The sequence below is a fragment of the Fundulus heteroclitus genome, chromosome 9 (genome assembly GCF_011125445.2).
Source record: "Fundulus heteroclitus isolate FHET01 chromosome 9, MU-UCD_Fhet_4.1, whole genome shotgun sequence".
NCBI classification, from domain to species: domain Eukaryota; kingdom Metazoa; phylum Chordata; class Actinopteri; order Cyprinodontiformes; family Fundulidae; genus Fundulus; species Fundulus heteroclitus.
Genome location: NC_046369.1, coordinates 18342123 through 18365509, shown reverse-complemented (window position 1 = coordinate 18365509; position 23387 = coordinate 18342123). Strand labels below are relative to the sequence as shown.

The window sequence follows — 23387 nt, the reverse complement described above, 5'->3', positions numbered from 1 at the left end:
CTAAAATAATTAGATATCCTGCACTTGAAATAAGATGATGATGATTGTTCTTAAGTGCAAAAATCTTATTCCATTGTAAAATAGTCTTATTTACCTGCTCAAAACTAGAAAAATACACCAATTTTAAGAAGAATTTACTTGCTTTTAGTTCCCTTTTTGCAGTGAGGCTTGCTGCCATTGTTTTTTTTTTTTTTGGACTGAAATTTGACTCAGTCGATAAAACATCCTTTTTCTTCTCAGGTATTCTGTTTTAGACTTGGTGTTGAGTTTAGTACCATTGCTCTAATATTCAGCCGTTAAGACAGAAGCCTTTACACGTGACTCAGTAATATTTTGTTCTATACGGAAGAGCCAAAACCTAAATAACCCAACCTCAACACGATACTTGACAGCGGCTATAAGGGGGTTTTGCTCACTATGCAGAGAGCAAAATGAAAACGAAACCATCAATAAAGTCAAACCGATGTTCTTTGGAGAGAGAAAAAGCACCGTTTATCATCAATTTTAGTCTAAAGATATTTACACTCCAGTGTTATGTTGCACTTACACATGGGTTATGAACACTTCAACACAGCTGTCTGTGTGACACAGCTGAGAGCACCACAGGTAGGTACATAATAAGAATATATACACAAAGATTTTCATATCAAGAGCCTCGTGTACAGAAACAAAGAGGCTTCAGGTAAAGTCCTGGGGAAAGCAAATGCATCGTCGTTACATGCTCAGGACAAATCATGGACTCAGATGTGCAGGTTTGAACATAAAGACTAAATTAGGGGGGGGGGGGGACATGGAGGCATCATAATCATTTTCTGCAGGTAATAAAGTGTTCAGATATGACAGAACATACATCCTTTTCATCTATATATAATCTTATATACAAATACTTTTACAAAACACAAACCCATTACAGGTTAATTAACTTTGCACGCATACATACATACACCACACATTAAACTAAACTTTAGAATAATCACTCTAAATCTTTTTAAATAAAACACAAAAAATACATCATCTCAAGCAGCAGAAACAAGAATGGCTGAAAGGGTAAACAGCTGAGTGGACGCAGTGTGCAGACCATTTCTTTTTTGGGATTCACGCTTATAAAAAAAAACAAAAAACAAACAATACAATAAAAAACATACAGCATTCAAATCTTGTCAAGGTGCCGCTGTTGGCAGAAGAGTCTTTGTGAAGCCGCAGCTAACCTGGAGTCTCCTGACAGGATTGATTGTCGCTGAGGTGGGTGGCGGGGCAGCTGGCCGCGCTACGACGCGTTGGTCTTCAGGTGCTGAGTTTGCAGCGGCTTCACGTGGTACTCGTAGATTTTCAGGGCGGGGCCGAGTTTTATCGACAGCCCCGTCAGGACGTCGTTACGCGTCATCAGCAGCAAAGACTTGCCGTCAATTTCCTGCAGGAGGAGAAGAGAAACTTTATATTGGGATATAACTGCTTTGACCGTTGCCACTTGATAGGTAAGATGAACAAAACACTAACCTGATCTTGGAAAGCTGTGGCTTGCTCCTCAAACCCTGTTGCTTTGAAATAATTGACAACGTCAGCAACCCCCCAGTTGGAAGGGTCTGGCAGCTGACCGTTCTCCACTGGGCTGTGGGATGAAAGTCACCGGACTCAGACTAGACTGTGGCAGCGGTAGCAAAAACTAAATCAGTTCTTATTAAAAAAATAAATAAACAAGTACATTTCTACTTTAATTTTAGATAGTACCTTTTGGTGTCGACTGAGCCATTTGCCTTATCCTCCATACTGGCTGTTGAATAAAATGATAAAGGTAAGCACACACAGTTATTTTAACATTCTCATCCTCAGACCAGGTTAAATAAAGCTATTAGTTTAGGCCAGTAAATCAACTATCCAAACTTCAGATAGCAAATCCATTTATACGGGCAGTTTTTTTCATCTTAAGCAGCTGATAAAAAAACAAACCAAAAAAAACAACAACACCACATTATTATTAATGTAAATAATTGTCCCAAATATATTTTTTTACAGAACATTTGTTAGTACACACTTCTGCTTTCTTTCTCCCTTCAAAACACTGAGTAGGAATCAATATAAAAATCTATATTGTAATTGCAATGGATCACATTTTAATTTGCCTTCTAAAGTAGGGCTGGATGATATAGAAAAAAAGCATATCGATAAAACAGAATTGAGATTGATCAATATCAATAATTATTAAAAAATTAAAAATATATATATTTAAATGCATCCCTGGCCATTTTATGCTGTTGCTTAGTGACCTATTTTTAAATGAAGAACACTGAATTCAAACACAACCCTTTATTCAACCAACTTTTTACCAAAACTGTAAGTCCTAAAAAAGAAGAAGCAAATAACAGGTGTTCAACATTTGTTGAAGGAGCATTCCTGGGTCTGTGTTTGTGATTGGTTGGGAGGATGCAAAGACTGTAGTATTAACCTAAATGATAGGCTAGAATGCAAAAGGAAAACTTCTTTTACTGAACCTTTTATTGACCCCTTTTTTTCTATTGAACCACACGTCTATCGATCGATATATTTCGTTATTGAATTATCGCCCAGCCCTATTCTAAAGTAGGATTAAGTTTGCAATTTTGTTTCAAAATTTTAACAAAATGGTACACTGCATGTGCCTAATTAGTTCTGTTTTAAAATAACTGTCAATAAGACAAAGTACCATTGTATACTAAACATGCTCCAAGATGCAATTTAAGGGCCTCACAATTAATGCACTTTTAAAAAGGAGGTATAAGTCATTGAGCTGAAAAAGAGTACCGGCAGACAGTTAATGGCATGCAAGATATGAAAATAAAAATCCAACTACTGGATTCTTTCTTTCTTTTTTTTTAAAGACATACTTGTCATTTAATTTAAAGAGACTGTCCAGTTGATGTTTTTTTAAAAAACATTTTCATTAACAAATTAGTTGTTTTTTTTACAACAGGCTTTGACAAAGTCAAAGGATGATGAAGTGCACTGAAGACCCCCCCCCCAAACTGTCTATGAATGTAATGTTTTGTAATGTTTTCTTTTCTTATGTTCTGTTCATGTACATCACTTTGAATTGTCTTGTTACTGATTTGTGCTTTACAAATAAACCTGCCTCGCTTTGAACGAATCAACCAGCGGTATAATTTGATGCCTTTTATATAAAGTTTAACAAAAAAACACAAAAACAAAGACCAATCATATAAATCTTAGGAACAGATAGCTGGATTTATAAATGGGGTGGATCTTAATATTTCAGCAATCCTTTTTTTTTTTTTTTTTTTTTACAAAATAGAAAATCAAACGTTGACCACCTAAAAGTGAGTTTGACTGATTTCAAAGGAAAAAGTCCAGACAGTAGCTTTAATGCATTTCACATTCTAACAGATTTTGAGCACGACTTTAGGACCACATTCTCACGTTATGCTTTATTATGGCAGGCGTATAGTTTAGCGAGTGATCTTAAAGTCGAAGTAGCGATAAAACGAATAAAACGGGGCGCTTACATTCTGTTAGGTTGCAGTAATTTTTCATTAGATGTCTTCTGCGGGAGAACTCAGAGTGCTGCCAGTTCAAACACCATCATCGTTTGTCTTTCTGACGTTCACTGGATGCCTCCGCTGGAAAAAAAAGGAAAAAACAGCAGCGCAGCAAAAAAAACACGGTTAAAGCGATAAACAAAGCAGCTTGTTTAACTAAAACTGGCCCCGTTCACCAGAACCACAAGTCAAGAGTAGAAACAACTGAGATGTGTTTAAAAAAGGACGACGTAAAACTCACGTTGTTAGCAGAATTAAAAGCTGAGAAATATTGGAAGAGAAAACTGGACACACATTTATAATTCGGTGAAAAAAATATCACAAATTCAGCAAAAATAATAATAAAAAAAAACAACGTTGCTCCAAACCACGAGCAGATATTTCATCGCACCCTCCCCGTGTTTTGTAATAACGCTAACGTTAAGCTAAAAGGCATAGTTAGCCTCGTTTGCTAATACCAAATTTAAGTTACCTTATTTGAAGAGATTCTGGCTTGATAGCAGCTGCTCGTCCGGTTCCAAAACCGGGATTCAACAAGGAAAAAGTTTTTCCAGCCGCTGGAATTTTTACCAGATAATAAACTGCGGTGTTTATTTGATAAAATCAAATTATATTCAAGTAAGCCAACAAGCTTCTTCGCTTTCGTTTCCTTCGCCCACAACGTCGGGGTATCATGGGAAATGTAGTGCGGCGGCAGTTTGACGGCAGCTTCCCCCCACAGAAACACACAAATGGGCTGATTTTAATAAAAAGAATTTATTATAATGACATATCCTTTGTTACATAAAATCTGCTACAGCAAAGTGTACTTCCCTTGCAAAGACAAGTAAATATGATTGGGAAAAATAATTGTGTCAGCTTTCTAAATGGTGTGCAAAAATATCCACAAACTAAATTACAGACACATTTCAGATTATTGATTCCCATACTGGCACGTGTGACTAGCTACAAGAACTCATAGAACTGGTTTCCTTCAGTCAGGAGGAGTGTGAGAGATGGCTCAGGTAAAGGTGCCGTCGTTTCACATCAAAATTTCAACAAACATCACACACATGAGGGAGGGTAGAACAGATGATACAGAAGAAGAGCTGGCGATCGCCTACACGTTTGTTTCTGAGAGGATTTACACACAGGCATTTTGGACAGAGACATGCTTGTGGGCCGGGTGAGATTCGTCTAATTTCAAAAAACGTTGCAAATTTTTTGAGGCTTTACAATCTGTTCACCCTTCAAACTGGAAGAAAAATATATATATATATTCTGGATGTCCTTCGATTAAATACAAAAGAAGAAAAAAAGAGGATACATTTTAGTAGGCATTAGAGGTGTCAATATGCATCAACTGTGGCAAATGAAAAAAAACAACAACATATAAATAATCCAACAGTTTTGCTGTTTCTAACACTACAAATTTTCAGTCTCCTCGCCTATACTGAGACTTATATAAATTTTAATCTTATTTTAGACTTCTATGCATAAATAAAAAGTTTAAGAAAGTTGTGTGACCTTTTTAAATTAATAAAATAAAATGCACATGAGCTCGGACAAAATGCTCTTATTCAATCAAAAAAATATATATAATAAATAAAATTCTTTTTTTTTTTTTGCATGTGGTTGTTTAAGAATGTTAAAATTGATTAAAATAGCTTTTTTTTTTTTTATCCCCTCATATGTAACGACCCAGGTGCCACTTTTTGAAAGAGTCAACAGCGCATTTTTCTCCTCAGCCCTGAGGGTCCAGCTTCCGGTCTTAAAATTTCAAACTTTAGACATCTCAGTGGCTGGTTGGAAGAGAAAGAGAAAGAAAGAGAGAGAGACTCCTCTTTAAAGCACTAAAGGCTTTCCAAAAGCAAAAATATACCTGCCATCCGAAACAAACAAACGCCATCAAAGGTATACCACAGACGTAGGTACTGCGCATCTGAAATATAGATTCTTTAGATCCAATATATCGTCATGCTAGAGAAGAGAATGTGGAGTCAAGGACTACATTTTAGCAGCACAATATGCATTGAGTCAGACAAATAACTTAATAAAGTTAGAATTGTCTGATGGAAATGGAAAACAAACGAACAAATAGCATAAAAAGAAGTGGCTTAAATTAGAAAAAAAAAGAGATTTCACCTTATTCCCTTTGAAAATGTAACATTTCTATTCGTTAGCACTTTCAAGCTGTTGTCACCAAGCTTTGCAAAGCAGAATGGGTACATCTGGTATAATTCAGTTAGGAAACAGTGTAAAGACTAAAAGTTATAACTGCAGACCAACGATGGACCAGCCAAGCTGTGACCAATATAAATCCATACTTTATAATATTTCTCTCTTCTGTTATTGCGGCTGCGTGATTAGGCATCACTTTTTATGGCATTTGCATTACATAGATCAAAGTATCTCCTGCTTTCACGTCTCATGCTGCGACACAATTCCAAGGTTGCAAAAGAAATAAAAAAAAAGAAAAGAAAAGAAAAAAGTGGGGATACTATTAGCTTCCAGTGACGCTGCTGCACAAACATTCACATGCAGAGGTAAGAAAAGAAAAAGATCACAATCTAGGGCTGAGCGCTCTGCTCAAACACAGCAGTTAAAAATCACAACGCAACCCAAAGGGGGACAAAGGTCCCCCCCATGTGAGCACCGCGGCTTCGTTTCTATGAAGTATCGTTCAGATAATGTAACAGACTGACCTTTCAGCTATTGAAAAATGCCATGCTAGTGCACTTCTTGGACAGACGCTTAAACGTACCACAAACATACGAACTGTGTGCAGAGACAGAACGCAAACATCTTCGGATTCACTCCTCGTGAAATATACTTGTACCTAGAAAATATAGAATTTCTTTCCATCAAAAGACTGAGGTAAAAAGGAAATGTCCTGTGATTAGATATGGATAAATCATGCTACAACTGTTTAGCTGACACAGCGCTGACATGTTCCTGCTTCCTGATACCGCTTGTAACTAGTAATTCCTTTGCTGGAGAACCTAAATGCATCAGTTTTTCCTCTTTCTAAACGGATCTGCATCTTTGTCAAAAATTTGGTCATGCTTTAAAAAAAAAAAAAAAAAAAAAAAGAAACAACAACACACGCTTCCAGGTCTTGAGGACACCGGAAGGATGGAAATGCTTTTTAAATGAATCAAAACTCAACCAGACCCCTAAAAAAATAAACACACTGGAATTTGTAACAGACAACAGGTAAAAATAAAAAATTAGATTAGAAAAAACCTCAAAACTCCTTCAATACCATGTGCAACAACAGGGTTATACTACCGCTTTCTGTACCTCATTAAAAAGGGAGTAATTCGTTTTGCATGTTGTTTTTCACATTCAAATTTAAACAAAAGAGAGAGAGACTCAAAACTAAAAGATGAAACAAAAACAATGAGAATGTGGTCTAGTACTTCGTTGCAGCACAGGAAGGTGTCTGCATAATTTGCCTGTGTGTAGATCGGCGCTCACAGCACCTGGGGGCATGGCAAAAAAACGGCCTCATTTCAGCCGTGCGGAATGAAGGAACGAGGCGATTGTTGGGAGCACGGGATGGCCTCGGTTCCACCTTATAACTCTCACCAGAGTGCAAATATCCCAAAGCCGCGGAAACCCGACGGAGTCCCGGCTAAAAGTCAGCAAACTCTTTCGCACACTTTTCTGTTTGCGAGACGCGAATGTCTTCCTCTTCGTAGTCGTCGAAGTTGCTCGTGTCGCCGGGTCCTCTGCACTTTGGCAAGAAGGGAGCTTCAATCTGCAAAAGTACAAAAGGTGGCACATGTGGTTGAGGTCTCACAGGATGGATAAAAAAAAAAATAAAATAATCATACACGCTTTTCCAGAAAATTAAAAAAAATATACCTTTCGCTCATAAATGGCTATCCAGTCTGTTGTGGAGAACCACTTATGGTTTTTTATGTCATTTACACCGTTCTTCAGGTTGCCAAATCTCTTCGTCAGATCTACCTGCAGCAGATTCCTCAGCAGGTCCTTCAGGTCGGAGCTAAAGTGCGAAGGAAATCGTACCTACGTGGAAGGAAGCAACGTGTTTTGAACAGCAGTGATAAATAACATAAAAATAGACGTTTTCCTCTCCCATGAAGAACCAAAAGTGCCAGAATCCAAGAAATAGGCAAACGCTCAGACGAAACAAAGTTTTACTGGGAACAAGTAATTGCCCCTGAAAAATGTCTTCTGCTCTAGCTTTTTTTTTGGTTACCCTTAAATGTTTCAGATCAACAAACAGGTTTTACGTCCAATAAAGACAGCCAGAGTAAATGCAGCACAAAGCTTTTAAATAAGGATATCATTGATAAGGACAAAAAGTTATTAAAATTAACAGAAAACCATGACTGACACTGTTGGCAGCAACAATTGCTGTTAAAAACGTTTATTAACAATTACCCTTTAAAACTGCGGTGGTGGAAGTTTGGCCTGTTTGAAGTCATGCCACGTCTCGGTTGGTTTTAAGTCTGGACTTTGACTAGGCCAACCCTTAACTTGGATAGATTTTTACCCCTAATAACTGAAATCATGACTTGATTTTTGTATTCACCCAGATTTATTGTCTGGTTCATCTGAAACATTTAATTGTGACAACAACAGCAACAACATGAAAAAAAAAAAACCTGTAAGGGGACAAAACTTTTTTCACAACACTGTATATTCATAAGTCAATAGTTGTACAAATATGTTAGTATCTTTTTAAATATGCAATGTATAAATCATTGCATATTTAAATTAAAAATAAAACATTGAATTCATAAAGTGGTAAAATTTTCAGAAAATAATAATTTCAGGGCTTTATTTTTCAATTATTTCAAAGTTCGTGAACTATAATGTCCCATGAAATAACATAAATTGTCAATATATTGCATCAAATAGACCCTTGCATCTGATTGGTTAACCTATGCAGCCGTTTTAACAGCAGGCCAATCACAATGTCCATAGCCGTGTTAGCCCCTAAAATATGCTTTTTGTATAGAATCAAAACATTTTAATTCATGATTTTTACCTTTAATTTACAATTTAAAGATAGATTTTATATATAATGAGAGAGAGAAAGAGTCCTTTCGGCTGCTTCCTTATTCAGGGGTCACCAGAGCATGTCATTACAACTTGCACACAGACTTGGATGAGTTTTTACGCCCTTCCTGGCACAACCAGCATTCAAACATGGGTCCCCAAATTTAACCACTACACCATGGAGGGACCCATATATTTATATCTAATATATCTAAATATTATACATTTCTATATTCATCTGGATTAAAGCAGCCAATTGTAGAAATTAACCAAGAATGTCAGTAATTCAAACATTTAAGCAAACATTTCTTTCTTACCTTTCCAGACACAATCTTTTCATAGATCTGTATCGGCTGATCAGCAAAAAATGGAGGGTAACCAGCGGCCATCTCATAGATAAGAACTCCAAGGGCCCACCAGTCAACAGCTTTGTTGTAGCCCTGAAGGGGTAAAAAAAAAATTGCAATTTTTATTTTCAAGTGTAAATTTGGGAAAGCTACACACTGTAGCCATAGGTCTAGCACAATGTACAATTATTTTTGAATCTTGCTGATAATCATTCAAGGATCTGTGGATCTGTTATTTAGATTATAAGTCTATAAATGAGATCTCAGCTTGTACATTTACTTAGGGTTTAAAGTGCCACAGAGTATTCAAACCCGAATGTGAATGCGTTGTTTGCAGTTGTTGTGCAGCCATTACAACACCTAGAGTGACTTGATAATACCCTGGTGATAATGCACCATGTCAGCACAGCAGTCAGCTCCAATTCCTGCTTGCATCAAAGGCTTCTGACTTCCAGTCGTGTGTCTGAGTCAAGAGAAATAAATTCTCAGCCAGACAAGTCAGTCAAGCCTCCAAAGCCACTTCGTTGTTTGAGAACAAAAACTATTCTTCTGACCTCCTGAGTCATAGGCGGTTTGCCTATTTCTAACCCCACACAATACAAACTGAAATACATCTATCCTAAATTAGAATTTATGTCAAAGCAAACTTAACAGTATAATCCCACCAAACCCAATTATTAGCGATCATTCTTTCAAATCCCAAAAGTCATCCACGTAATACAATATTTTGTTCTCTCTGCATATCAGTGCTCGATGCACAGATGAAATGGGTGAATTCCTTCCAGATTAAGTGATTGCACTCCTGTATATTTAAATTTTTATTGCACAATATCTTATGCCAAAAAGCATGTTAGCACTAATCCAACCTCTGATAATGGAAATGATTTGTTTTTCTTTTGTACCTAGAAAAGGAAGAGACACAACCTGACAGGCTTGAGAACTTCTAACATCCCTTTCAGCTACTGTGGTAAATTCTTATGTCTCATTCGTCTTAGAATTTCAAGGTTTTGGTATGTTTTGCATCTTTTCAGATATTAATGATCAGTTAATATTGATTGTTGCCTAGGTCATATGTTTTGTGCTTCATCTATGTGTTAACTGCCTTTTTTGCTGCTCGAATGATTCTCAGGTCAAAGGGAAAAAAGGTTAAACAGGGGATATATCCTGATACAGCACGTTCACATTGCAAGTTTGCACGCTCCAATCCCCGACATTTTGTGCACGTTTGCTTTGACGCTGAATAATCCACTCAACCGCAGAGATAACCAAAAAGATGAGCGGTCAAACCGCAATACGGTCTTGACCCCCAATGGAACCAGCTTTAATAGAAGTGCTGTGGATTCTAGTGCAGCAAAAGGTAGGTCTGCATGGCCTGCTAGCAACAAAAAGTAGAAAATAGTAAAGAAATGTGTGCAGGATTTGTTGTTATTTCACTAATAGCTGCTCGAAATGATTTCTTTTAAAATTGCATCCTATACCTCACTATATGTTGCAAAGGGGCAAGACTTTTATTTCTTTCTTGTTTAATCATGAAGAGCACAACAAAGAGAGTCCAGAGTCTGTTGCACTATTGGTTTTCAAATCTTGTCATCATCATTGTACTTGCAGAGCTTACCCGAGATGGTTCTTGCTATATGACGCCTGGATTAATCTCAATATAACTAACTGTACTTGGAAGACGCTTGCTTTAGAAGGCGACAACATCTGCACATGTAACGTCAGATACTTAAACCGAGTCAAGAACAATAAACAAGCTTTTTAGTTTAAGATGTGATTCAGCATAAATATCAAGTGTAGCTGTATTTCTTATTGCAGGCATTTTATTCTCGACCTAGTTCACTTTATTGGAGAGCAAAAGCTGTAAAAAAAAAAATTGTCCTTCTACCTATAAGGTAGATCAGGGATCAAGGATAATCAGGGGTTCACCTTGCTGAGGATGATCTCTGGAGCCAGGTACTCAGGGGTTCCACACAATGTCCAGGTTCTGCCTTTCACTCGTTTGGCAAAGCCAAAGTCTGTGACCTGGGGGAAAAGATTATAATCAAAGCTAATGTGTTTAACAGAACATGTCAAAGTCAAGCCTTCAAACAAAAACCTACAGATGTTGTTATTTTTTTTTTTAATGGGACATTTCGCAAACAGTTTCTTCTGTGCTGCTCTTGTAACTTTATTTTTCTACCTTAAAGCTGAGGTGAATCTGGTTACCTGGATGTATCCATGTTGATCTATGAGCAGGTTTTCAGGCTTCAAGTCTCTGTAGATGAGGTCTAAGGAGTGAAGGTACTCGAAGGTGAGCACGATCTGAGCTGCATAAAATCTTGCATGATGTTCACTGGAAGAGGGCAACAAAGAATTGGAGGAACGGGAGTAAGGCATGTCTCTTCTGAGAGAAATAAGCAAAAAGGCCGATGAATAAATCAAAAGGATTTGCATTGTACCTGAACCTGCCCGTGCGTCGGAGGTGTGAGAACATTTCTCCACCGGGCACATATTCCATCACCATGTAGAGGTTTGAGTTGTCCTGGAATACATATTAAAAAACACACTTCCCACTTGAAAAAGGCATCCATATACAAATGATAATTTAGTCTACTGTATAATTTCTTTTTAGTTTTCAACATTTAAATCTTGCATAAACAGTAAAACCAAGATTGACAATCAAGACTTTCACTCAAACACCCTTCTAGTAGCAACAGTAAAGTAATGGAAAAGTAAATTCACACCATTTCGTTTTAGTGGCTACATTTTCTGATATCAACAAGCATGGCAGGACCTCACAGTGTTGCAAGGAAATCACAGAAGGACAAGCTTTTCAAATCAGCAAATACAGGATAGGCTGGAGCTGCAGGAATGCTGGGGGCTACAGATAGAAGCATGAAGCACTGAGCTGTAAAAAACTTAAGCAGGGCTCAGTTTAAAATAACTAAGCAAACAGTATAATGCCATCCTAAAGCTGAATAAGAACTACAACCTTTGCCTTTGACTACTTTGCCAATCAATGTCCACCTCAGACAAATTATATAAACATGTTTATTACCTGACAGGAGCTGATTTTTAGGACAAGCCTGAAGTTTTAATAATTAACAACGACATTCCACAAAATAAACCTGTCCAACTCAAGACACAGAAGGCTTCGGATCCATCAGTACCTTGAAAGCGTACTCCAATCTGACGAGGAACGGGAAGGAGACGGCCTGTAGTATTTTCTTTTCATTTAGTGTGTGTTCTATCTGCTTCAACTTCACCACCTGAAAACACAAAGCCAAGGAGGGTTATATGAGAAGGTTTTTCCTTACATTATTCGTCGCTTACCGTTGGGTCGGGGACTGCGGAGCTGCAAAGTTTAGTACGTCAGCACACAGCCACAGGGACAACAGCAGAGTTGCCGTTAAACGACTCCAATAAAATAACACCTGGCTGCGAGTACTGCTCGGATGTGATGGCCAACGTTTCAGGTTTCTGAGACGTAATTTGCATTTCATCCTGAAACACGAGTCGGAAGTTGAAGCCAGAGGACAATCACGTGCTTAAAAATTATCCAATCTACACTATAGAGTAGATAAACTGCATAGAACAGTGATTCCCAACCTGGTAAGCTAGAGAGCTTAGGAGTGGTGCAAAGCTTTCATTAAAAACACAATGTGCTCTAGATAAGGCTTTGATTGCATCAAACACTGCTTTTACAAATATAAGTCTTTCTCAAAGTTATTTTTTATGTAATTTGAAAAAAGAAGTAAAATGCATTGTATCAGGCCTGTTTTTTTTTCTTACAATAGACATTGTGACTTGTGAAAAATAGGTGATATCTATTAACTGAATATATCACATGTGTCTTACATGTCAGGATACGTGGTTATCAACAGCATCTATATATACATTAATCTGAAAAGAGTTGCATGCATTCATATTCAGGGTTTTACACTGATGCCCCTAAATAAAGTCCAAGAGCCTTTAGAAGTCAAACAATTAGTAAAGTCTGCCTATGTGTACTTTAATCGCAGTGTAAATCCTGCTGTTCTGTGAAGGCCATGGAGGTTCGCAGAGAGCACTAGTGAACAAACAGCAACTCAGAGACCAAAGAGCACTGCAGGCAGGTCAAGGATAAAGTTGTGAGGAAATTCCAGGCAGGATTTGGTTTTACAACAAAATAGACAGAAGTTCAAATAAACCAAAGAGCACGGATCGGTTCACCATCTGAAAATGTAAAGAGAATGGTGCAATATGAAAAAAACTAACAAGATATGGTCGTCCACCTAAACTGAGGGGCTGGGCAATGTGAAAATGGATCTGAAAAACAGCCAAGAGGCCGAGGATAACTCTGGAGAAGCTGCAGAGAGCCAGAGCTCAGGTGTAAACACAGATATTTCTCAAGAGCAATTTCTTTTGGGGGATGTTGCAAAAGTACTGATATACTGTATGTATTGTTGTAAAATGCATAGCATACGTTACAGTAGTATGGGTATAATGCATAATGTATACTGAATATTTGGTAATTACGCTTACCATCTGTCATCTGAGTCAGAATCAGTAAATATCTGATCAAGTAACTCAGCCACAGTCAAAATGGTCTCGACATTTTCTGCGCTCTTGCTGTTTTTAACTCTCTTTCTTCCTCTATCTGCTATCACTGGCACTGCTCTCTCCTTTCTCTCCTCTCGGTTTCAACCCTCGTATAAACCACGCGGCGCACAGCTGCTCGTAATGCTAGGCCCCTTTCCCCCCGGCATTAGACAGCGGTCTGTCACAGGACTTGAACAAAAGGCGGTCGGATTGCAAATGCTAATGTGTTTTAATCGATTAAGAAGTGAAAGTTAACAAAATCTGTGACATGTCTCTTGTTTTAAGGAGCTACCTACTGCAGGTCAGTTATTAGCGCTTTATAGACATGGCTCCTCTGCTCCTCATATGAGGGAATAAATACATCCTTTTCTTCCTAAATGAATGGCGGATCTCCTTTTTTGAGTATACGTTTTCCATTGTTTAAAAAAATAGGTTTCTCTAATGATTTATTGGGGAGGACAAATCAATGTTTTCCCAGATTGGTGGGGTCCAGACTCCCCCATTCCCCCAATGATTTCTGCCTATGGACTGGGGCAGGAGTGTAACGTCCAACAGGATGACAACCCTTAACCTACAGCCTGAGCTACAATGAAAAAGTTCCAATCAAAAATGGCCCAGTCAAAGGCCAGACATAAATCCAATTAAGAATCCGCGGCCATGCTTGCCTGATGTTGTTGCCAGATGCTCTCCTTCGAGTCTGACTACGCTTGAGCTGATTTGTGGACTGGCGAACACAATTTAGTCTCTTGTTGTGCAAAGCTAATGGAGACATATCCAAATGAATTGCTAATCTAACTGCAATTAGAGGTGATTTTTACAAAGTTTTGACTCTTAGGGGCTGAATATAAGCACATACAAAACCACACATTTCAGACTTTCATAGGTCAAATGCTTCCCCAAGGCACTGTATTCACAATCATCATCTGAAACCAAACATTAGGTACAAAGTGAGGTCAAACGCTGGCATTAGGTACAAAGTGAGGTCAAACGCTGGAAAATAGGTTGTAAAGCTAGCAGCTAGGCATATTCACAAAGGGGGATGAAAACGTTTTCCTGGTGCAACAGCAAGACCTCGTGGGAACAAAAGAGGTTGGGCACCAATAGTGTTCATAAAATGGATAAATTGTTAAAATTGTCACACACTGGGGTGAAAACCACCCAAAACTACATCTCAGTTATGCTAATAAAACACACTCCTGATAATAGGTGTTGCGATCTAGGGAGCAAAAAGAGGCTGAGGCCGAATACTGCGTAAAGGAACACTTTGAAGCCGTTTTGTTGAAGTGAAAACGAACGTTCGATAGGTTAACCTCTTAAATCAACAGTCAGATTCAGAGCGAACAGAGCTGCTGTAGGAGACCAGCGCTGTGCAAGCCCGTCTGTACCACTTCCACATGAGTATTTAAAGACTGAAACTCTCATACGAAGGGCCTTTGGGGCTTTCAGTGATAATGTACAAGCAGCGCACGAGAGGAAGCACTCCATTTCCTTTCATCAGATACGCAAGCGTCTGAGTTTACGTGAAGCGTTGCTGAAGCCTTTCCCTTTCCTTACCAGCAGGTCTCACAACGACAACAGCAGTTGATATGGTTTAGTAGGGCTGTGAGGGGGTTTTGTTGAGCAACAAGCGCTTACTTTCTGCTTGTCCAAGATCTTCATGGCGTAGAACTGGTTTGTTCCTTTATGCCTCACGAGCATTACGCGTCCAAACGAGCCAGTGCCCAGAGTCTTGAACCTTTCAAACTCATCCAGGGTGGTTGTACACTGTTAAAATAAAATACAAACAAGGAAGTAAGCTGAGGCAGCTTTTCAGTCTTGATTACTTGTATTGCCCCCCCACACCCACTCCCACCCTCCATCTTTCATTAGGACAAGCTGAAAACATTAGCTGGAAGGAAACATTTTCAGTGGAAGTGGCTGTATAATTACCAGTTAGCAAAGAGGTTGACAATATGCATGTTATATTTAATTAAAGGGACATGCTAGCATATCATAACACTGAATGTGCTTTTATTGCTGTGAGAATCGCTTAGACCAGGGGTCACCAACCTTTTTGAAACTGAGAGCTACTTCATTGGTGTTGCACTGCAAAAAGGCAAGTAAAAGTAAGTTACATTTTCCTGAAATTAGTGTTTTTGTCCTTGATTTGAGCAATTAAACAAGATTATCTGCCAATGGAATTAGTAGTTTTACTCCTAAAATAAGATCATTAGATATATTCACTTGAAATAAGATGATGGAGACCAGTTGTTCCTATTTTAAGAGCAAAATCTTATTCCATTGGCAGATCATCTTATTTACCTGCTCAAATCAAGTGGAAATACACTAATTTCAAGAAAATTTTACTTACTTTTAGTTCCCTTTTTGCAGTGTGTGTCATACGAAAGGCTGCCAGTACTGACCTTTGAACACGTTAGCTTCATGTAAAATGAGCACATTTTTCATGCTTTGTTATAGATATTGTCATTTTAAAATCTATATAAATGCAAGTGTGAATAAACATGAAGAGTAACTGAATAAAATAAAGTTTTAGATGCAGCTCACTGGTGTTTTTTCTAGAAATGGCCCGTGGGCGCCACATGTGGCCCACGGGGGGCTACTTGGTGCCGGGCACCATGTTGGTGACCCCTGGTTTAGACTAACAGGTGAAAACTGAAATAGTAAAAAGAAATTTACCTGTGCGGGACACTCCCATTTTCTTAAAAAGTCTTCTTTGGCTTTAGCTAAGAACTCTTTCACTACAAATAAACAAAAACAAACAAACAACAAAAGAGATGTGTATTAAAACAATTCAAATTTCAAGATTTAACGACATAAGGTTTAATTTTTCATTCAAGAATTTAATTAAAAAAAAAGAAGGATTTTACACCCTCAGGGGAACAAAAGCATTCTAAGGTCAGGCAAGTGGTGGGGAATGAGGAATACACTTAAAACAACAGCAACAAAAAAACAACAACAACAACAACGACAACAGAGTATTCAAAGTCAAAACCACACGCCTGAGCAGGAAACTTGAAATCACAAAGTGATGCGAAGAGCTCCGTGAACTTTTCAGATCTGACCAAATTCGAGAAAAGCTGTTCTGCATCTCTTTCGGGAGTGGGCGCGGTAAAGGAGAGAGAGAGAGACGACACGCAGAGGGCAGACAAACAGACAGCAGCTACAACACACATGTAACAGAGAACACGGAGCAGGCATGGTGAGGACAGTGCAATGTCAATACCACAGCTGACATGAGGTGTCCAAAGTCACAGAGTCATTTCAAACTGTCGGAAACTTTATTGCTACGGCTTGGTTTCGGTTTACCAGTTTGATAAGATTCTTTGCATTGATCGTGGGGAGAAAACTACACCAGTACCAAATCTGAGTATGTGCAAATGTTTAATCTTTTAGGAAACATCTTTTTGCTTTTCGTTAACTACACCGCCATTTTGAACGTGTTGTACGTGACAGTTTTTTCTGTTTCTTTTTGGGGTTTTTTCTTTGTCACACTTAAATGTTTCAGATCATCAAAAAACTTTTTATATCAGACAAAGTTAACCTGAGTAAAAGCAAAACATTGTTTTTAGATAATGATTTAATTTATTGAGAGGAAAAAAAAAAGATATCCAAACCAATCTGGCTCAATGTTAAAAAAAAAAAAAGAAGAAGTAATTGCTGTCCTTGGGAAATCACAAACCGACTGTGATTACCCTGAATGCTGTGTTTAGTTTCACTTTCCTGAAGACAGCTTGACACGACAGTCAGAACCTCACCTACACAGAACCTGTCGCGCAGCATGAAGTACTCTACATGACCTCCAAAAGCAACACATCATGCCAGATAAGAAACAAACTCACAGACATCTACATGTCTGGAAGGGGTAACGGAAGCATATCTAAACTTTATGAACAACAGCAATTACAGAGACGTTATCCATGAAAAGGAGAAGCTATGGAACACCAGTGAACCTGTGTAGGGGTGGTCGGCCTACCAAAATTACTCCAAGAGTGCATTGACGGCTTATCCGGGAAGACACATGAGAACCCAGAACATCATCTAAAGCATTTAAGGCCTCAGAGCCTCAGTTAAGGTTCCCTGATTCAAAAATAAGAAACAGTCTGGGCAGAAGTTGCACCCATGAAAGAGACCAAAGGCCAAAAACAAAGAACACCAAGGTCCAGCAAAAGCATTTTTTCAATAACTTCTTGATGATTCACAAGATTTACCGGATACATTTTGTAAATCTTTACATCTGGAGTAAAACTAACACAACATTTAAAAAAGGGAACATCATCAAATTACCTGGCAACCAAGCAATGGCAGTGTGAGTTATTTGGTGAATTCAGGTCTCTAGAGAAGAGGAGTTATGCTGTCCAGACCATCAGTTTGTGGCCTTGACGTCAATGCAGCAGGAAAACTATCCAAAGCACAGTCTCCCTTTGAATGGCTCAGAAAAAAGTGGCCTAGTCAAAGTCTGGAAAACTCCTCAATGAGGCTGAATTAAAAACAAGTTTGCCAAGAAGAGAGGGTCAAAATTCCTCCCCAGCGAAGACTCACTGGCAGTTATCACAAATGCTTGTTGCCGGTTTTTGCCACCATGATTTTTATTTTTATTTTTTACATTGGACCAGGTTAGTTTGTGTAGCTTTAATCTCTTAATAAATTAAATCATCATTTGAAAATTGTCTGTTTTCTCAAAATATATTGGTCTGACATTAACATTTCTTTGAGTGATGAAAAGCAAACAGAAGAAATTTGGCAGATAGTTGTTCACTGCACTGTATAAAGCGAAGAAGCTTTTCAGTTTGTATTGTGATTATTTCATGTTATACTTTTTTTGTTTCCAATTTTAGTATAAATGCCATAAAGTGGCGGTATGTTAGCTTAAGGTTAGCAAACGGTGAGCGTCTCATACTGGCCCAAACCTACGTTTCATGTAATATTTATTGTATTTAGGCAGGCTGAAAAAGTGTGAGTGTTCAGTTTTGATGCAGTTAGTGAATTGTACGTGATCTGTCCATCAGTGATCAGATTACTGTTAGTTAGGGTTAGGTAAATCTGATGGTTTTCATGACTATATTCCATCATTTCTGTAAATTATTAATTTAACATGCAGTTTGGTAAAGGGTTGACTTTTTCTTTGCTTCAAAATACAGTTCACTAAATTTTTATTAGATACATTTCTTGAAAGGAATTACACTAGTGCTATATTTTATATGTGGCAATGCCAATATTTACTGAGTTTATATTTTATTTATTCATACCTTAGTTAACAATGAAATACACAGTGAAATTTAAAATCTAATGTAAAATTAATGTTTTACAATGGTTTTTAGTCTGTATCAAACTTCAAAGACATTCTAAGCAAACTTGAGTATAATCCAACAATGCAATCAGATAAATAATCAATTAAAATAGTAGTTGCGTGCAGGTGCTTCACTATTTAAAATGTTCAACATGTGTTTAAACTCATTCAATGACATAGAGTTCCCTGACAGTCAGCACTTTCACTACACCATGAGAAAAATGTTGCAAGTTTTAAAAATATGACTAGTTGTAAGTTTTAATATTGGATGCACTGCTTGTTTATCATTTTCATTTGCAAAGAATTTAATAGACAATTTGTTTTTTCATTGCAACTCGGAAATGGGGCTGTCCAAGTCCTGTGAGTCTAAAGTGCAAACTAAATATTCTCTCTGTGACTTGGGGTGCCTCATGGAACAATGAGCGTACCAAAAGTCTCTACAGTTCGCCCAGGGATTGCAGGAACATTCACCCATATGGATGGAAATGATGGAGAAGAAAAAGAGAGGAAGAACAATTCATGAAGAGCTTCAAACAAGAACATTTCAGAACCACATGTAGAAAAGAAGAACACTGGACACAACAAAAGGCATCCGTTTCACTAGACATGTAATTAAATCACACGATTCAGAACTTTTCTTTGTTGATAGAAACTGCACTTTCAAGAATATTCACATAGTTTTGCAGCAGATTTTTTATTTTTTTTTAAAGGCCCTTTATTGTTAAGCAGCACTGTACGATACGAGGAAGTCAAACAATTGCGAAATAGTCGTCAATTGTGATGAAAATTCAGATTGTGATTTTTTTCTTTCCCTCAATCTTTGCCTCGTTTTGCATCATCACAGCTTCCGGGTCACCTAATGTGGGCTTGAGGAGTTTGTCGTCTAGATCAGGTTTGTGCATCCATGGCAGTGAAAGTCCACCCAATTGGCCAGATTACCTGCATGCAAAGCGTTGATGCATGTCCTTCGAAATGTTGTAACTTAACAACTATTGCAACCAAGCAGTCCTCCTGAGCGACTGTGTTATGATCACACTAATACTGAATTGACGACCATATGTTGTGCAGCTCTAATGTTAGGCTACATATGATTTTATTTAAGGCTTTTACTCTGTAGTACATATCATTTTGTCTTTTCTGGCAAAAATAGGTCCCTTTTATTTTTCACAAAGACAAAAAAACACACAACACTGACTCCAAAAGACAGTAAAAAGCAAACGGAAAAAGCACATTTTATACTAAACAAGGCACAAAAACTACAATGCACAGATATTAAAATGTTGTAAGATTATGCTTAATGACTGAAGCGCCAGACGCAGCCTGCAAAGGGAAATGTTAAGCTTAAAATAACTGTGGTCTTGGTAGGTAAAACATGATCATATGAACGTGGATGCAATAACAGCGAATGGGAAACGATTGGAACCCCCCCCCCCCAAAAAAAAAAAAGCTAAACGTAAAGCTTAATTTCAGCTTTGAAACCCGATAATACAGCAAAAACGAAATAAATTAAACTTTTCAAGCACAATAGATGAACTGTTTCGATTAAGAGCCCCAGGCCAACAGCTTGGGGGGAAAAACCTGTTGTTTCTATCCGTTTTCTGAGTTGAAGTTTGGAGGAGAAAAGAAAATCCACTGCACTTACTCATCTTATCCCACATGATGGTGAACTCAGAGATTTGAGGCACGTCACTCTCTTGTCCCTTGTTCTCCTGTCCACTTTTGAGATATTTGTTAAATAAGCGGCTGGCAAAGGAGTGATCCTTTCCCTGTGCCATTTTAAGGCAAAATAACTTGCTGCGCGAGTACGAAAAGTTCTCAGGCAAAGAAACAGTTTGCAGGCTTAACACCAGCGATACTGACTTCCTGTATGAAGTCAAGTGCTCAGCAATGGTTGGTTAACCACATAAGGTTGAGCTTCCTGTTCACATCCTCTGCTACAGTGGCCAAATACGTGTCCAGTTTGTCGGTGTTGCTGATTGAAAAGGCAATTCGCTACATCTGGCAGGCAAAACTGTAATGCTTACTTTTTCTTTTCTTTTTTTTTTGACAGAGGAAATTTAAACAGAGGCTGGAAGGCCCGGTTTGAAATGTCAAGTCAAAAACTTAATGCGGCCGTTGTAAACCAAGACTGCTGATAAGAAAAAGCTGCAACACCCACAACGTAACGGAAAGAGGCATCCCGGCCAGGCTACTGTGCTCTCTGGTGGATATGTTCCGTAGTGCAGCTCTTTAGTTTTCCGTTACCTCTTAACCTTTGCAATCATTACAAAATAAATAAATAAATCATGGGTGGTAGGAAAAAAAAGTTTCATCAGTTTGTACAAGTCAAAATAACAGATAAAATGTTTAGAATTGAACTAAGAAATCCAAGAATTATTTGTCACCGTACATTTATATCTTGCTTGCGCTTTCCACTAAATCTTGCTGTCAGCCCCCTGCCCTCCATCTGCAGAAACCGCGGGCAGCCCGAATCGCAAGTTTGTTAGACAGCGCAAGCTAATGCCAACCAGAAAGCAGGTCAAGATCAGGCCTCCGCAGACGGGTCACAAGCTATGACACAGTTTTGCTGGATTAGACTGGCTGCTCACAACAACAACAACCGCTTCTTCCAAGTGACCTATAGAAGAGTTACACTGTCAACCAGCTGCACACGCAAGGCATTTGGACCGGAACCAAACAGTGATGGTACGTCTTTTTAGGAGTTTTCTAAGGAGATGCATGTCATAACACTGACTTAATTGAAAAGCTTTAACTACATTGAAATTAACTTTGCTGGGGATGAAACAAAAAAAGAAGAAGAAGTATTTGTGCACATAAGAAAACAGCTGATTATTGACATGACCTAAGATGACCTTTTGGGCTGTTTTAAGAGATAATTATTGTGGAAAGAGAATTTGCGTGATAAGAAATAATCATTATGTGATAAAGGGGGAAAAAAAACAACTATCTGATGACCTTTGCGAACCCCAAAAGCTGCCAGCATGATTGGTATTGTTACATTTCGCTGTTTCGACCAGACGGCTCCGATAGTTGCTGCATCCATGTTTGCAAATTGCGACTGCATGCAGCTAAAATGCAATGATTTGCAGCCCATTTGCTATACTGCATGCATCTGTTGCAGAAAGGCCCCTGTTTCAATAATGGCCGCGTTTTCCCTCACAGATCTATAGCCAAAGGCCTATTAGGACTCCATAAGCGCTTTATATTGTCGCTTTTATCGTTATTTTAATAAATGGCACAAAATATTGTGCTTCATTTTTAAGCCAATGTGGCTCTAATCCTAATGATTTAGCACTTTTTTGTTCTTTTTGCAGATTTAAATTTCTAAGGTAGCAGCATGCACATATATATGTGGTTAATAGCCCTGTTGGAACACCATAAACAGCAAGGGGCACTTGTCAATACCTAGATGTGCTAGAACTTGTGTAAAAGAATGCGTTGAAGTATATTTATGGAAAAGCAAATATGTAAACTCTATTGGAAGTCTTCCAAGCTTCCAACAGGCCATGTCCGGCTCGCAGGCACTTGATAAGGGCCCTCTGAAAGTTAAACGGACCGTCTTGAATGGCTCAAACGCGAAAGGAAGCCATTTGTTTAATCAGGGAGGGGGGGGGGGGGTTGCTCTTTTGACTTTCAAGGCCGCGTAAAGACGCACAACAAGGCTGAGGTGGACAGCGCTGACCAAAAATAAATGAATAAATAAATCAGACATTAGCTGGTTTCATCATTTGGTACACAGCTGAGATCATCGGCCACCTGACGTAGTTCTAGCGACACGGCGAACACGCGCTGTAGAGCCGTCCTGCCCAAACATGGTTCTTCTATGCAGCCCAGGATACTGTACGGTCAGCTCCGGTGCTGTGCCACTGCTAAGTGACGCTACCCAGTTGGATTCCAAAGAAAAAAAGACAAAAAAAAAGAAAAGAAAGGAAGCCCGCAAATGTATGCTACGGTAAACGTTAAAAGGCCGACAGCGGACGGGATGGCTTCCAGGTGCTCACCGCTTTCCTGCTCGTTTCCTTTCTTGGCAGTCGCTGCGTTTCCCATCGTAGGAAGACAGGGCGATTCGCAGCTGGCGAGGAGCGATGATGGTGGCCGTTAGCTAACAGGCTCCTCCGTTAGCTCGATAACAGATTTCAGCTTGCTCACACTGGCTGGTTAAAAAAAAAAAAAAAAAAAAAAAAAACACCATCAACGTGCTCGCTGTAGGAACAGGGCCGGATCGCGCCGCGGCTGGCCGACTCGCTGATGCTTATTTACCGTGTCCTTTTTTTCCTCCTGTGCCGTTCATGTGTACCTCTGCTGGAATGACAACATGATCCAGACTTTTCACCTCTGCCTCCTGTCGTCCTGCGCTGCGTTCACGTCATATGGGAATACCCATGGATGCGCTTTAGGAGGTGGAACGCTGCCTTCACTGACCATTCGGAAATAGCACGCATAGCCACAGAGCGTTACATTCGCTGAAGTATGAAGTATTGAGTTACTCCGTGTGTCTTTCATCCAACTCTGACCCCACGAAAGGAGTGACGAGGTTCTAGATATTCAACTTTTAAAATCGGAATATCATTGTAGTCTGTACAAATGTGACGTTATTAAATTAAATGTTATATAATATTACATAATGTAGCCATGCTGCTGTCTTGCAGC

The 23387-nt window shown here is 38.7% G+C and overlaps 2 protein-coding genes across 6 annotated transcripts; both read right to left on the bottom strand.

The window, feature by feature from the left end:
* Positions 1–450: 450 nt before the first annotated feature.
* On the bottom strand, positions 451–4197 carry samd13 (sterile alpha motif domain containing 13). The gene is made up of 5 exons (XM_012865997.3): positions 4003–4197; positions 3498–3611; positions 1729–1771; positions 1498–1609; positions 451–1411 (listed from the first exon to the last, which is right to left on the bottom strand). The coding sequence occupies exons 2-5, from the start codon at positions 3523–3525 to the stop codon at positions 1268–1270; spliced, it is 327 nt and encodes a 108-aa protein (XP_012721451.1). The 5' UTR covers positions 3526–3611; positions 4003–4197; the 3' UTR covers positions 451–1267.
* A 73-nt stretch (positions 4198–4270) lies between these two features.
* Positions 4271–23080, bottom strand: prkacba (protein kinase, cAMP-dependent, catalytic, beta a). 5 transcript variants are annotated; one of them, XM_012865993.3, is made up of 12 exons: positions 22998–23080; positions 22739–22891; positions 19166–19174; positions 16127–16188; positions 15086–15214; positions 12040–12138; positions 11329–11411; positions 11096–11222; positions 10817–10912; positions 8861–8983; positions 7380–7544; positions 4271–7272 (listed from the first exon to the last, which is right to left on the bottom strand). In XM_012865993.3, the coding sequence occupies exons 2-12, from the start codon at positions 22782–22784 to the stop codon at positions 7147–7149; spliced, it is 1065 nt and encodes a 354-aa protein (XP_012721447.2). In that variant the 5' UTR covers positions 22785–22891; positions 22998–23080; the 3' UTR covers positions 4271–7146. The 5 variants fall into 5 exon arrangements, with proteins under 5 accessions (XP_012721447.2, XP_035997048.1, XP_012721449.2 ...); XM_036141155.1 differs by having other exon boundaries at positions 22739–23071; XM_012865995.3 differs by lacking the exon at positions 19166–19174 and having other exon boundaries at positions 22739–23071.
* Between the last annotated feature and the right edge of the window lie 307 nt (positions 23081–23387).

Excerpts from the sequence above, each read along its gene's own strand:
- samd13 (XM_012865997.3), bottom strand. The coding sequence starts at position 3,525 with ATGAAAAATTACTGCAACCTAACAGAAT. Across the intron at positions 1,772-3,497 it reads TTACTGCAACCTAACAGAAT|CCAGTATGGAGGATAAGGCA; the intron begins GTAAGCGCCCCG and ends TTTATTCAACAG. Across the intron at positions 1,412-1,497 it reads CCACAGCTTTCCAAGATCAG|GAAATTGACGGCAAGTCTTT; the intron begins GTTAGTGTTTTG and ends CTCCTCCTGCAG.
- prkacba (XM_012865992.3), bottom strand. The coding sequence starts at position 20,512 with ATGGCACAGGGAAAGGATCACTCCTTTGCCAGCCGCTTATTTAACAAA. Across the intron at positions 15,215-16,126 it reads AATGGGAGTGTCCCGCACAG|TGTACAACCACCCTGGATGA; the intron begins GTAAATTTCTTT and ends TTATTTTAACAG. Across the intron at positions 12,139-15,085 it reads AGATCTTGGACAAGCAGAAA|GTGGTGAAGTTGAAGCAGAT; the intron begins GTAAGCGCTTGT and ends TTGTGTTTTCAG.